The sequence below is a fragment of the Sceloporus undulatus genome, chromosome 6 (assembly GCF_019175285.1).
Source record: "Sceloporus undulatus isolate JIND9_A2432 ecotype Alabama chromosome 6, SceUnd_v1.1, whole genome shotgun sequence".
Taxonomy (NCBI): domain Eukaryota; kingdom Metazoa; phylum Chordata; class Lepidosauria; order Squamata; family Phrynosomatidae; genus Sceloporus; species Sceloporus undulatus.
The window spans coordinates 36,675,627-36,692,047 of record NC_056527.1 but is presented as its reverse complement, the minus strand read 5'-3'; the positions used below and the strand labels follow the sequence as shown (position 1 = coordinate 36,692,047).

At 38.9% G+C, this 16,421-nt stretch overlaps 1 protein-coding gene across 1 annotated transcript in view; it reads left to right on the top strand.

Annotated features, from left to right (window-relative positions):
• The window catches only part of DGKB (diacylglycerol kinase beta), a 277,224-nt gene that overhangs the window by 43,590 nt on the left and 217,213 nt on the right, over window positions 1–16,421 (top strand). Inside the window, exons 8-12 of the mRNA XM_042476726.1 lie at window positions 1,072–1,146; window positions 2,045–2,164; window positions 9,357–9,474; window positions 12,132–12,220; window positions 13,422–13,538. Coding sequence (XP_042332660.1) covers window positions 1,072–1,146; window positions 2,045–2,164; window positions 9,357–9,474; window positions 12,132–12,220; window positions 13,422–13,538 — 519 coding nt within the window. The remainder of the gene's footprint in view (window positions 1–1,071; window positions 1,147–2,044; window positions 2,165–9,356; window positions 9,475–12,131; window positions 12,221–13,421; window positions 13,539–16,421) is intronic.

Sequence of the window (16,421 nt, the reverse complement as noted above, 5' to 3'; positions counted from 1 at the left end):
GAAAAGGTCCTTTGGGTGGTTGCAGTTAATGTGGTCTTTATAGGTTGTAATAGATTCTTCCCAGAGGACCTGAGTGTGCAGGGTGGATTACAGTGCACCCGCATCATACACGGGCATGCTTTATGTGGCTTTCAGCATATGCTGAAAGCTGCATGGGGAGAAGGGGTGGTGCGTCCCATAGGGATGAATGGGGTGTGCACCCATGGTGTGTGTGGGCCGCCGTGCCGCCGTGTGCACAAGCCCCATTCATTTAAATGGGGTTCACACATAGGCGGTATTTGTTTTATGCAGGGGAGTCTGGAACGGATCCCCCGCATAAAGAAAGGGCAAACTGTATATGGAAGGAGGCAGTCCTGTGGCTTGGACCCAAGCCATGTAGGGCTTTAAAGGTGATTACCAACACCTTGTACTGCGTCTGGAAACTTAACAGGCAACCAGTGAAGCGATTATAAAATAGGTGTTATATGGTCACTTCTGGCTGCTATATTTTGAACTAACTGAAGTTTCTGGACTAGGCACAAGGGTAGCCTCATGTAGAGCGCATAGCAGAAGTCGAGTCGTGAGGTTACCAGCGCATGTACCACAGTTTCCAGATCCCTGATTCCAGGAAAAGATGCAGCTGGCGTATCAGCTTGTTCAGTTCATTTTGCTATGGCATGCTATTTAAAGTGGTATGAAACTGCATTATTTCTGCAGTGCAGATTAGACCACCATTTACACAACTGACAGTGAATCAAATTTGCACTTAGTACTGACTCCAGAGCAGAGTTATATAAACTGTAGCTCTCCAGATATTGTTAAACTACAACTGCATCCAGAACTTTTATTTTTTCCAGCTGTCTAATCTTGTTTTATTTTGTAGCGCTCTTTTCTTTTTTCCTTTCTGAGATTTCAGTAAGAGAAGATGAATTTTTAAATAATTGTTTTAAGAAGAAAAAGTCATTCCCAAGTATAAAATGCTCCTTTTAGTTTGCATTGAAATAATTCACTTGAATTTCAGAATGGCAATAGACGTTATGCATAATTATGTTTAACTAAAAAAAGCTTTTTGCATCTTGCTTTCATGCCTAGGAACTGGAAAACATCATCACTCAAATGATGCATGTTGCAGAATATCTTGAATGGGATATCACTGAACTCAATCCTGTAAGCATTTCCTGAGGTCAATGGTTTAATTAAAAATGACAAATGTAAAGACTGTTTTGAATAATTTTATTTAGATCTTGTTGTAGCCAGGTGAATTGGTTCCATGTGGCATAGCAGAGTAAATGAAAAAGGCACTTAAATTGTTTAGCATTTGCAAATTGAGATTAAAAAGGATGGAGTAAACAGAAGCTACATTCAGATTAAAGAGATGTGACTTTTCAGGGGGAAAAATGGAAAACTTTGGTAATGATACGTATAGATTACTTGTTCAAGCTTTTAAAATGGAAGGAATCTGCTCCTTATTCAATGGCAAATGGCATGTAGTTTGGTGGCCAGTTACAAAAGAAGAGAAGACTGTAATATTTTTAAATAGCTGTATAAAAGTTTTATCATGTGTAGCTTTCATGATGTGATGAACTTTTGACTGCTGCACAACTATTATATTCCTCTTTGGTGCCTGGCCACCCGACTGGTAGTGCATTTAAGATTAGAATCAGAGAAGAATTTATCTAGGCAGAATTAAAAGTATGCTGGGGGAAAGGTGGGTGTTCCAGCTAGGGATGAACTATTTTCCCCATCATATTTCCATTGGCAAGGATGACTAGAGCTGTTGGAAATCTGAGTCTAAATATTTATTGAAAAGGGGAAACAGAAAGAGTTACAAAACATTTCCTTTTCCTACCCAATACATGTGCAAAAATATTTTAGTGTCTCCCCAAAGAAGTTGTGTAAGATGCAATATCAAACTTTCTGTTTCCTGGCTAATAAGTGCTTTTCCATAATCTTTGTAATGCCACATAATATTCTGTCACAACATCCAATATGTAATTACATATTCTTTGTCATGTCATGCAGTTTCATTTTATCTATGCTCACTTTTCTTCTCTTTATTCAACAGATTCTTCATGAAATGATGGAAGAAATTGACTATGATCATGATGGCACTGTTTCCTTGGAGGAATGGATCCAGGGGGGAATGACTACTATCCCACTCTTAGTGCTGCTTGGATTGGAAAGTGTAAGAGACACCATGGTGATAATCAAAAGATAAATGTCAACAGCAGTGAGGAAAATGTACCCATTCTCTAGATTTCCTCTGTCTTGGTTGGTAGATCCCCACCTTGTGGCTGTATGCCTTTGTTTTTCCAGGGTAGTACATTAGGAATGACCACAATTAGGAATGACTATGATTAGGAATGCTCCTCCTAGAATGCACCAGCCAACATGGCTAGTTAGGTAACTTCCTCCATTTTTATGCTAAAGGAGTTATATTCTCCTGGTCCCAAGAAATCTGATTATTAGAAAAGATGTAAAGGCAATCCTAGACAGCCATAAGAGAGATCTGATTGTGACTGTCTCCCTACCTTCATATAGGATGCTGTAATATAGCAGGTAGCTATAATCTCTGACCAAGTGAAAAGCATTGTTGGGACTAGCAATGTGGATTGCTTTGCTTGTTCAGTACTTCAAAAATGAGTACATCCATTTGACATTATGGAGTATACTTTCAAGAAATACAGTGGCCCGTGTCATACGCAGGAAAGATATATGTGGCTTTCAGAATTCTCTGAAAGAAGTCTTGGCGTGCCCCAGAAGGGGTAATGGAGCGCATGCCGCACTGTGCCGCAATCACAAGCCCCATCATTTTTAATGGGGCTTGAGCATATGCAGCATTCCCCTTATGCGATGGGGTGTGTGTGTCCGGAACAGATCCCCCACGTAAGGGGAGAGCCCACTGTATACAGTATTACAAGCAAAAGAACAATTCCTAGAAAGTTTGGGCTTAACACTAGCAGACAGAGTGCCTTGGCCCAGTAAATCTGAGGGGTTTATGTGTATACCTAGAAAGAACCAACATGATTCTAGCAGTCAGAGCTGAGGTGGGCAAAATGTAGCCTTAGGTTTCAAAACTTATTTTGTGGGGAAAAGACAACAACAAAACCTGTTTTGGTTATAAAATACCCCAAAGTAATCTCCCATGGGATGTTGAGGGCACTTTTACCATGTGTGGAGCACCACCATGTCCTCCATGAGTCAAAACAAAAATTTGTAATATTTTTCTAAAACACTGTTTTGTCTTAAAAACCCTCTTGGGGCTCAAGAAGATCCCCAAACCTGCCCTCATGGGGGCATAACATTTTATTTTATATTGTAGGAGCAACATCAGTGTGGTGCAGCCCTCATGTCCTCCACAGTTGCCCAACTGGATTAGAGTATTGTGTTGGAACTCTGGGGATCTAGATTTGGAACTACTGAAACATGAAACTTACAGAATGACATTAGCCAATCATTCTCTGTCAGCCTGATATGGCTTGTTGTGTGGATAAAGTGAACCAGAGGAGAGCATTTTCCACAAGACCCTTATATTTTGTGCAGAAAAATAAGGTTCTCCTTGCCAAAAACATATGTTTTTCCTTGCCAAAAACATTTTTGTGCAAAAAAAATTTCTCAAATGTTTTGGAAAATTTACCAAAATGTGAAAAGTTGTCAAAATATTGCATAAAAACTCCATTTTGTGGGGAGAAAACCTTTGAAATTATTAATTGTTGAAATTTTTAATTTTGGCAATTGGAAATGTAAGTGAAGATTTACATCCCTCTTCTGCAGCCATTGTTTTGTCCTGCACATTCTGTCTCCCCTACATATACCTCAAGTGAAGCTCCTTTGTTTACCTATGTCTCTAGAGTAGGAAAATAGAAGAAACTCCACCTAATAACCGTCAGCCATAATATGTATCTTTGGAAAGAAGCAGATTACTTGTTCTAGCAGAAAATGGCTTCTTTGGAAGGAAACGATAGCGGCTGGATGAATTGATATAAGGGCTGGGAGTTAGGACATGGGCACAGCAGCTTTTCTCTTTTTTTCTCCCTCTTGGATCTGGAGGTTATGTTAGTATGCTTGGTTCCTGATTCCCTAAACTCTACTCAAGCCTTTTTATGTTTATTGCAAGTGTAGACTTTTGTGTGTTTAAATTTGGAACCATTATATCTACAGCCTCCCTTCTTTGTCCCCCTTTCTTTGGAAAGTTAGTATCCTCATTGCCCTATCATGTCTTAAAATGCTATTTATTTACTGATTCAGTAGGTGTTTTTTTTCATGGAGACCAATATAAATAGCTGGAGGTAAACAAATTAAAGTGACGTAAAGAACAAAATCTGTCTAATTGTGAAATAATAATAATTAATTCTCATACTCAACTGCTTTTCATTTTTCATGCTTTTGCAATTTCTTTGCAAGCAAAGTTCTTATTGGTATAACTGGAAAATCTGTCTGTCGAAATTGGCTAATAATAGTAATAATAATCATTATAATTGTATTTATATGCCACCCTAACTGCTGCAATTATGATGTTGAATAAAACAATTAAAATACAATACAATTATACTTAAATTGATTAATTAACTAGGTCATATTTACATAATATGACTGCTTTCTTAAAAATTTTTTTTACTGTGCTATTTGTAAAAAGTCATTAGAAAACAAGCAGATCAAAACATATACACTTAATTATATTAGTAATTACTTTTTCTTCATATTCACTTAAATATCAATTGCTACGTTCTATTATCAGTCCTTCAATTTTTCCCCCTCCAATTAGTTCAGGGTTGAGAAACATCTGACCCTGTAGATGTTGCTACTGTAACTCCAAACAGACCATAGCATTGGCTATGCCATCTAAGGCTGCTGGGAGTTGCAGTTCAATAGCGGCTGGAGACCTGCATGATTTCTATCCATGAGTCAGATGGTCTTATATGTAAGACTTTGAAGCCCAGTGGTGCAGCAGGTGTTTTGTATGAGCCTCCAGGTCCTAAGGAGGACAGGGGGATCTTGAAGATGTTTCATCCACAGGGTTACCATGAGTCGAGGTTAACGTAAGGGCTGTTAACAACAACAACCAAGCATCACATTTCATTGCCAGGTGAGCCTGATGGAACATTGGGATGGAAGAGGGTCCCCTCAAACCTTCTTTGTATTTTTCAAACCCATTTCCAACTCAGGCAATTGCCTGGGACTAGCAGTGTGTGATGTAGCAATTTAATAAACTGGGGCTAGAATCCTGTCGGTTAGTTTTAATTAGAGTAGATTCATTCATTCAATTGTTGAGTCAACACAGAAGTACAGTGCACCCGTGTCATACACGGGCACCTTTTATGTGGCTTTCAGCTTATGCTGAAAGCTGCGCGCCATGCACAAGTCCCATTATTTTCAATGGGGCTCGAGCAATTTGTCTTACATGGAGGGATCCAGAACGGATCCCTGCGTAAGGCAAGGGCGCACTGTAAATCAAATTGATTCAATGACTTTTCTTAAGTCAGGACTATCAATAGGTCCATATGTCGAGCACAGGTGGCTTGTGAACCAAGCACAAAGACTATCTCTTCCGCTCTTTTGGAAGATGAGCCACAGAACATTCTAAAGAATGTAGGAAATATTACTGTTATTTGAAATATGTTTTATAATACTACAGTATTTATATAGTGTAGTAGATACTACATTATATTAATTTGTATAGTAATTTATAATAATATAATATGTGTAGAGACTTGAGACATATTATAGTATTAGTGAGCTAGCATGATAAAGTGGTATGAATGTTGGACTAGGATTACAGGATACCAGGAACGCAGTCTCTGCTCAGCCATGGAAATTTACTAGTTGATATTGGATATCCTTTTAGCATAAGAGGAAGGCAATGGCAAATCACCTCTGGCTAAATCTTGCCAAGAAAATCCTATGATATGATCACCATAAACTGGAATTAACTTGAAGGCACCTAATGTGGTTTTATCCCTATATTGTGTGTAAAGGTGTTTTGCATGTTTAAAAATATGTACATACTGGTACTGACAAGAGAAGAACTTTGCACACAAATACAGTGTATAACATTCAAAATCTGTACAAATTCAACATTTGTGATTCGTGTTTTCTTTCTAACCACTAGATGTCAGAGCTGCACTGTAGCTATTGCTTTTGTATTGCCAAAGAGGGGATACTCCAAAGCCTTATAACATATGTATTTGCAACAAGTAATTCTATGATCAGCTCTTAAAATTATTACTATTGTTTTATGAAAAATAGGATTAAAAATGCAGAGAGTTGTTACCGAATTTGTTCAGAGATGATGAGACAAATAAGTGTGATTGTCAGTGTGTGTTCACTCTGGAACACACAGCATTGGTCTCTATTAGATTATAAACTTGGCTGGCATGGTAAATAGCTTGGCCTTTGGCAGGAAATATGTTTGAAGTAGCATGAGTATGCACATATTGGATACAGCTATCTAATGCTTGTAAATTGAATTTCAGATTAGGAATCCTTCCCTTAGTAAGTATTGGAGAACATAGACACATGTGGGTTTTTTTTAAAACTTCAACTTCAAAATTAATCTCTGTAAGACAAGTGTACATTGGGGTTCTAAAAGACTGCACATTACATTAATAAATTGTGGGTTACTTTCCCAAATTCAGTGAAGCTTAATTGAAGGGATTTATTTTTTTTAAAAAATCTGTTTCCTAAAAAAAAAGTGCTTTAAGGCAGAGCATACTGCTTTATTGTTGTTTCTTGGGTTTTCCACTGGAGGGAGCAGCTTTAATTGTTTTGGAAAATTGTGTTACAGAAGCTGTTCTAGGGAGCCACTGGAAATCTATAGACAGAAGTTTATGTTTTCACGTGTTTCCTCTCTAACAGAGGGATGTAGTAATAGAAGGATTCACTCATTAACTTTTCTTTTAAACATACGCTACATGAAAATAAGGAATAGGTTGTGGAAGAAAGGGGAAACACCCTTAGCAATCCTGCAGCACATCATGAAACTACAAAGTTGCAAAAATGTTACAGCTGTGTTACTTGCTTACAACATTCAAATGATCAGGAGGGTTTTTTTAAAGTGACATTTTTCAAATTGCGATTCAGATTAGTATTACAATTTAACATCTGAGTGAAACCTGTATCTACAACTCCCTCCTCCCACTTCCCCTGGTTCAGAAAGACTTTTTTTTAGCAGCATGAAAATGTTGATTCAAGCCTTGTGTATGTGTGATATAGAGCCACAAGAGATGGTAATTAACAAAGAATAGTGTAATTAACATACAATCTAAATAGGGCCAGTTGAGCTTATTACATGTAGGAGATGGTTAAGAGAGGGTTGCCAACTCTGCAGCTGAGAAATCTGGTATCCAGGATCACCCATAGATATCAATATCCATGGATGCTTAAGTCCCATTAAATACAGTGGTCTAGTGAAATGGTGTCTCTTATATAAAAATGGCAAAATCATGGTTTGCTTTTAGGAATTTTTATTTTTTGAATAGTTTCAAACTGAGGATGGTTGAATCCATGAAGGACCAACTTTAATAAGTATTATAGGCGCATTACAGATCATCCCTTTGGGGCGGCCTGTAGGCACTCCGTTCCCCACCGGATTGGGGCCTCAGCTGCCTCTGGGGCCCCAATCCACCGCTTTCCAGGCCGTGGGGAAGCGGCAAAAGGCTGCTTCCCCGCGGCCTGGAAAAGGGTGTCCTTGGGACTTCAAGCCCCAAGGACACCCGGTGGTGGCGGGGAGGAGGAAAAAGGGGCCGCTTGGCCCCTTTCTCCCTTGCATCGCTGGAGGAGCCGTCTAAAGGCTGCACCAGCAATGCAAATCGCGGAAGGAGCTCCGTTTCGGAGCTCCTTCTAGCACCGCGGAAAGGGCGCTCTATGCACCCTCGGTTGGCGCAAAGACATCACGTCCACGCTGTCCCGTTTGGAGGTGGCACGTTCATGATGTCGTAATGGCGGCCCCCATGTGGAACGGGCGCCGCCATTTTTTACGTCCTGGGGACGTATTAGGGTTAGGTGAGTGCGTAAGGCACACACTTTCCATAAGCCTAGTACGTCCCCAGGACGTATTTTACGCCCGTTTGTAACGGGCCAATGTTAATATTTGCAACAAAGGAGCTAAATGCAAGCTTCCTGCTGCTTGGGGCCATGGTGTACTGATGACGCACATTCCCAAGACACCCGGAAGCTGGCTTCATTCTGCCCGGCTGCCCAGATGCGGGCTGGGTTCTGGGCGCTCTGGTGGTGCGGCGTTTACATGCCACATACTGCAGGAACACTAAAGCCACAGTAGGGCAGGAAAAGCTGGCTTTTTGGCAGTGCAAAAAAAGAGTGGCAATTTGCCGCTTCTTTTTGGGCTAGCAAAAAGGTAGGCTGGGGTTGTGACATGTGGTTGCCATGGCCCTAATCAGGTCTGTTTCACCCCTTAGTTCATATAATTGTAGCACTTAAACACTTTTTGACAATAAAATCAGATCAAAAGTTTAATTAGCTATTTTCAAAGTGTATTATATTTATATAATGAAATATGTAGATCAGTTGCAGCCTGCAACTTAAGTGTTTTAATTGGCTGAACACCCACATTCAAGAATTGTTTGTTTCTCTGGAAAGGAAAATGCCAGCTAAGTCGGTCCATATGTTCTGCTCAAATGGAAGCGAAATCACATGTAGTGGCTATTCTTCTGAATAAACTGGGGAGAACTGTGAAATTATAAATATATCTTCATTAAGAATTTCATATTAATTTTTAACAAAAGTATTTTTTTGGGGGGGGGATTCCTACACTTGCTTTCTTGTTGGTGACTATTTCCATGTCTCTTGAGTTAAAAGTTTTAATTTTATTATTAATTCAGATGTATTCATCTGGTAATCAGTGTTCATTAGCTGACTAATCTGTTGGAGACATTGAAAGGTCAACAAAGAAGAAGAGCATTTAAAGAAAAAATGGCCCAATATATAGGAAAGAGTGTATGATTTCATAATTCTATAGCACAATTAAAAGGCATGCACACAAATAAGTGCTGTGCTTTTATTATTCCTGGCCCCAAAATACAGTGAAGGCTGGAATACATAATTCATTAATGCATATTGTCTAGGCAGGTCATAATACATTTTATCCACTTGAAAAGACTGTGATACAGTCTTAGCCATAGGTGAAAAAGTTTTGATAAAACAATTCTGAGGTTGAATGGTTGGGGAGCAAGGAGTCCTCCTGTTACCATATCAGTACATGTCTGTTGTGAAAAGTTATATTGTGATCTCCTGAAAATTAATAAATGAAGAAGCAGATTGTCTTTTATGTTCCTGAGACAATTTCAGTTTTTTATTGGCACTTACAGGTTTCACTGTTTATGTCATTAAATGAGATCCATTTCTTTTTATGCCTTCTCCAGAATGTGAAGGATGATGGACAGCATGTATGGAGACTGAAACACTTCAACAAACCTGCCTACTGTAATCTTTGCCTGAACATGCTAATAGGAGTAGGGAAGCAGGGTCTCTCTTGTTCATGTGAGTATAAACCATGCTTAGCTTTGGCTCATGTCTAAATGTTGTCTGGATGCAATTCATCAATTTAATCAGAGCACAGGAGTCCTCAAACCTTTCCTATTAATAACTATCCTGAACAGAAGAAAGGAACAAAAATAATAAAGATCTGCTTCCGTCTCAAGACTAACAGAAAAATTCCATTGCCATCCACTGAACATTATGAGAATTAACAGCAACATCCTTTAAACTTACACAATCTGTTTCCTTCAGATTCTGGTGTGGCTGCAAGGTGGAGTCTGGAATCTTTTACTTCTATTTTCTGTTAACTATACCTTTAAGCTGCCATAAATAAGCTAAATGAATTAATATAAAGGGACTAAATTTAGTTAAGATTAGCTATAACTAAAACAATATGTTAATCTGTAATCAGAAAAAACATACATAAATATCATTTTCAAAGTTTAAAGCTTCCCTGATTCTCCTTTTACCATGCTGGGGGAGGAGAATGGAAGGGGATGTGTGAACTGAAGATCATGCTAAGCCAAAGGCCCATTCTCATAATGGTAAGCATTTATGTGTAGCCAGTATTAGCTTGTTAGCTAGAAATATTTTGTTCATGTCACTTACCCATCTCAAGGACAAGTGACTCTTGTCTATGGAGAAGGCGATTTACCAGTCACTATAAAGGGGATAAATCTGATAAAGTACTCTAATCTTAAAATAATTTGGGCAAGACCTATTGGCAAGCTAGGGCATGTCTAGCCTAGGATGAGACAAAGAAGAAAATACCACCCTGTATTCATCCAGGATATGTTCCTGGCCTTACCGTGGAAACATGAAACCACAGATAATAGTGAATCCTATTGAAATGAATGACCTCTGATGAAGGTTGGCCCTAGAGTCATGCTGGAGGACCTTGAGATTACTAGAGAGAATATCTCTTCTGCCAGAAGTATACCATAGAATCATGCTGGAGGACCTAGAAAATGCCTAGAGAGACCTTTTCCCCCCAGACATCTGTAAAGTGAAATAATGAGTACTCGTCGCACAGATACAGGGGTTGTACTACAGTATATGCTCATTCAATCCTGTGGTAAGGAAACTTCAAGTCTAGTCTATAAAATAATGTGTGCACATTTAAAATGATTCAGGTTGGATTTTATGTACTTTATTTGGCAAGCATTTCTACAGTACACAACTCTGTCCACAGACTTTATTATTTACACAGATATACATGTGATGCTTATGTCTCATTTATTCTGGCTGTAAGATAATGTTGTATGTTTTCCCCTTCTTGTCATTATTTGATAGCACATTTTCAAATATGTTTGTGACTAATTACTCATGTCCTGCTTTAGTCATTGTCTTGTATACCTACGCTTGTTAATAGAGTCCTTTACACTTTCTAAATGCATTTCCAAGTGTTTTCCCCTGAATATAGTGTACTAGACCCATGTTTCTAACATGCACAAGTGCTATGTTGTTGCACAGATTACAGTAATCATTTATTGTACATGCCATCTATACACCTTACTGCTGTCTCTATTTTAAATAATGGAATTAGCCTATTAGGCACCTGTCCATAAAGCATTCCCATGGGCTTACATCAATCCTTAGTTTAGGGTAGATGACTGCAAATCCCCCTTGCTCCCTCCCATTGTCATTTGTGTGTTCCTGGGATTGGTTTTTTTATGGTTTACTGGGACATTTCTTAAAGTGTGGAAGAGAAAACGGGTTTGGGAAACTACAGTGGAAGCCATACCACTTTCTCTGGTCAGTCAACCATGTTGATCTCTGAAGGGTGTTTGATTAATAGCTGCCCCTTCCACGGGGCTAGCATTTTCATGTGCAGGCATGACATCCAGGCAGTCATGTACTTAGTGGTCACTGAAGACAAAACCAGAAGACATACTGGAAAAGGCAAGGAAAATATTATCTTATTTTCAGTGTAGATAAGCTTTTCAATACCGTCCTTTAGTTTTTAAAAAAGTAACCATGTTTTTTCCTTGTTGCATAGAAACACTAAATTCTAATTCTTTGGTTATCATAAAAATATAACATCAGTGTTCCATGAAGCCATACAAGGCTTGCCGACAAAGAAATCTGGATAAAAATAATGTTGGGTGAAATGGAGATCTTGGAAGAGAACATTTTCTGTTGTATGGAAAGGACTTAGATTTGTGATAACTGAAATTTCCATGGTGACAATTACTATCTGGAACCAAGGCTAATCAGCCATTTAGGGTTGATAAATCAATAGAGTGAATAACATAAACTCAATGCATTTTGTGTTCAAGTTTGCCAGCTGCTCTTGTGCCGATAGCTTGTGAAATATATATTTCTTCCTCCTGGCAAATAACACAAAAGCATTTGGCAGTCACTAGTTTGTCTTCAATTATATATAAAATAATTTAGAGATTACTATGAGCATTTTAGTGAGTTAATTAAGCATGTCCTGCTTAGCTGTTGAAGAATATTCTTAGACTTTTCCCATTCCCTGGTTATACAGTATTTCCATTATTAGATGGCCTTTTGGAGTGAGTGGCTAGAATTACATTTTCGTAGTTCGGTCACAGAGATTACTAAAAGCTGTATGGGGAGTAGACTTTTACTAATTCTTTGTTTAGCAAAAATTACTAGAAAAGTGACATCAACACATATGTTTGATTTTCTTTCAGTCTGTAAGTATACAGTTCATGAACGCTGTGTTTCAAGAGCACCAGCTTCATGTATCAAAACCTATGTGAAATCGAAAAAGAACGCTGAGGTAAGCAATAGCAATAGAAGCAATTGCAGTTTCATTTATATACCGCTTCATACCGCCTAAGTAGTATCTAAGTGGTTTACAACTATAAGCTAATTGCCCCCAACAAGTGGGTACTCATTTTAGTGACCTCGGAAAGATGCAAGCCTAAGCCCTGGCTGGTATTGAACTCACCACCTTATGGTTTGTGAGTGAGTTGCTGTAGTACAGGCATTTAACCACTGTGCCACCAGGGCTCTTAATATTTGGGTTTAGACCATTTGAGTGTGTATGAGTATTTCATATTAGTGATAGATGGGAGAGGGGAATTTCATAGGAAGTCATCAATGTGTCTGATAGATATTGTCCTAATGGAAGTTGCTTAATGTTCTGTCTGCCTAAACTGTGTTTGACAGCATCTTGAACATCTTGAGGACTACTGAGCTTTGGTTGTGGTGGAACTGAACATTTATGATCAGGCTTTCTTCCTGTGGACAGTTCAGGGTTAATTTTTGTATATCTTAGAATATTATCTGTCCCAGTTATATAGTAGGTCACAATCTACCTGTGATAGCCTAGAGTGGAAAATTTAAGAAAGGTGTGCGTGTTTATGTGTGTACCTTTTACAAATCCCTTTGCCATGGGTGTATCATAACCTGTTAATGGTTAAATTTGCAAGACCTCTATACATCTGAATGGTATACTAAGGGACTGATTGATGTGAATGATTGATTGAGACCCCTCTAACTTTCCTATTGATATGACTGGTGTTCTTACTGAAATCTTGGGTGGTTTGAAGAGCAAGTACATGAGTGACCTCCATGGATTCATTTATATGTCTGTTCTCTCGATTCTCCATTGGCCCGTACTTCGTGGGGAAAATAGATGGCTAATAGGATGTATCATTTGTTTAATGCACTCCCCAAACAGATTTCCAATGTGCCTTCATTGAAGGTGTTTAGATGCCATATTAAAACCTTTGTTTGCTATTTTTGTAGTTTATATATGCTTTAAATGACTGCCTGCCACTAATAACTGCCTACCTATAGTTAGTGTTTGATAATTTGGCATTTTGGGTGCTTCATTTTGTCAGTATGTAATTTTTAATTATATCTGTATATTTCTTTGGATACATAGCTTCAAAAGTGGCTCTCTAGTGGGAGAAAAATAAAAAGGAAAAGAATAAGTAATTTAACTTGACTTATGGCTGAATTTTCTTTTCTAGGTTCTACATCACTTCTGGGTAGAAGGAAATTGTACAACAAAATGTGATAAGTGTCACAAAACTATAAAATGCTACCAAGGGTTGACTGGGTTACACTGTGTCTGGTGTCAAATCACGGTGAGTACTTTACAATGATATCAGTAATTGCAGCATTGCCTATGCCCATTGTTTACAAAGCTATTTTCAAATTTTACCTTTGTAGGAAGAAGCACAGCTCCTCAACAAACTGTTACAATCCATCCCTCATCTGTGCATTATGTGAGTTTGCATCTGAGGAAGATGGGAAAAAAGTTAGCAGCAAAGATAGGAATCTCTGCTCTGACCTGAATCTTATTTCTTATGCATTTTCTCTACCATTATGGCTTAGGCCATTATGGCTTAGAGCTCAAGTCCAACTATATCTGGAGGGCCACATGTTACTCACTACTACATTAAAGTTATACTTGCACTTCATAGTGCGCCCGTGTCATACATGGGCATCTTTTACATGGCTTTCATCTTATGCTGAAATCCGTGGCAACGATGTTGCAATTGTGTGTGCCCAACCCCGTGCATCATGCACGGGCCCCGTTATTTTCAATGGAGAACGAGTATACATGCTCTTTGCCTTGCGCAGAGGGGTCCAGAACAGATCCCCTGTGTAAGGCAAGGGCGCACTATAATTTGATCTAATTTTAACCATCGTAGGTCGTTCCTAGAAATCATAGGATCTTTAATTTAGTGATGTCCTTAGAATTCTCTGCTGGAAAGCTCGAGTTCATAATAATAATGACAATTAAAGTAGTGTCAAAACTGATGTAACTGCTGTGCAGATACATCTTACAAATGAAAGTTAGAAAATGGTGTTCCTAGTTGTGATTCAGATTAGAATTAGCAGTGGTTAGCAGCTCATTGTATTCTCCATTTGAGAGATATTCAAGTTGTTTGTACATCCTTTTTCACAAATAATAATAATTAATTAATTAATTACATCAATAAAATGCAATACCATATAAGAATACAATCGATAAAATAATCATGTTACAATTAATTCAATAAAATGGCTAAGTTATCATCTAAAATTAATACACTCATAATCAGAAGTGGAGTCTTTTCTTAAGATCTCTTATAAAAGATTGGGTGGATAGGCCCACCAGACGAGATCCATCTTAAGTGTCTTCTTAAAGGCATTTACGGTGGTAATAAGATGGATCCTCCGGTAAGCTGTTGCACAATCTGAGGGCTGCAGCAGTGAATGCTCTGTGGGAAGTTGTTATTAACCTGGTCTTTGGATACTCTAATAAATTCTTCCCAGATGTTCTGAGAGTGCGGGGCAGATTGTGTAGGGAGAGGCATTCCCTCAAGTAAATCAGGCCCTTTCATAAGATTTGGCACCCATTTATTGAATACATCCAGCAAGATTTAGTCTCTGAACATCCCCCACTTTTAGCTAAATTTTTATGGAAAGATGTCTTTCAGGATCCTGAATACACCTTTTATCTATAATTTTCAGGGCCTTATCTGGGTTATCGCCTGTATTTATTGTTGTTTTGGAGTACTGTTTGTTGTCATGTTTTGTTTTAGAATATATTAATAAATTTTAATTTTTTACAAAAAGTAACTCAGGCCCAAGTCATGTAGGGCTTTAAAGGCAATAATCAACACTTTGTATTACGCCTGGAAACTAATCGGCAGCCAGTGAAGAGATTTCAACACAGGTGTTATGTGGTCCAATCTAGGAGTTCCAGTGACCAGTCTGGCTGCTGCATTTTGAACCATTGGAAGCTTCCGAACTTGGTACGGAGGTAGTCTCACATAATGGGTCTACAGAAAGCCCATTACGGAATTACAGAAATCTAAACAAGAGATTACCAGTGCATGTCCTTTTTGTCCAGGTAGGGGCGCAGTTGGCGTATCTACCGAAGTTGGTACCAAGCACTCCTGGCCATCGCATCCACTTGAGATGATAACTGTAGAGATGGATCCAGGAGTACTCCCAAACTGCTAACTTTATTTTTAGGGGAAGTGTGACCCCGTCCAGGACTGGTTGACAAATCTCCATCCCTGGACTTGGAGAACCTATTGCGAGTACCTCCGTTTTCTCTGGATTAAGCTTGAGTTTGTTTTCCCTCGTCCAGCCCATTACCGACCCAAGGCAGGCATCCAGAGGAGATATGCCATCCTTAGTCACTGCAGCAGTCGGAGACACAGAGAAATAGGTTTGTCATCAGCGTACTGATAACACTGCGCCCCATGTCTCCAGATGATCTCTCCCAGCGGCTTCTTGTAAATGTTAACCAGCATGGGGGACAGAATGGTGCCCTGAGGGATGCCGGGTGGCAGCTCTCTCTTAGAAGAGCAGTTGTCCCCCAGCATCACTATCTGGAGTCTGCCAGAGAGGTAGAAATGAAGCCACTGGAGTGCAGTGCCCCCAATACCTAACTCCCTCAGGCATTCCAGAAGGATACCATGGTCTAAGGTATTGAAGGCCGCTGAGATTTCTAAGAACAAAACAAAATTAGCTCAAAATATAAGATTTAAAGTAAAACACAAAAGATTACCATTTTTAGAATAATAAATTAAACATAAATACATAAGGTTAAAACTAGATTACCTACCCAGCCCAATAAGAAGTCTCTCTCTAAGCAATTAGACATTGGAAGCCTGCTTGAAGAAGAAGGGCTTTGCCTGCCAGCCAAAGGAAAACAGGGAGGGGGCCAGGCTAGCTTCCCATGGAAGGGAATTCACAGGGAGGAACAGCCATTCAAAAGACTTTCTTCTGTGTCTTTACTAAAACAACATGGTGGTACATGTTAGAAGAAATAGAATAACTACCAGGCCAAACCCTATCTTCCTTTTTACAGTGAAACCTGGTAACAGATCAGGATAATTAGATATCTGCATTGCATTTTTTAAACTTGGGAAAAGCTGAATGATACAGTTGGGTTGGAAGGCAGGTGAATAACTACCTAACTGCTATGTTATATATGACATTTGGTTAATTGGATATTGTTGGTGATA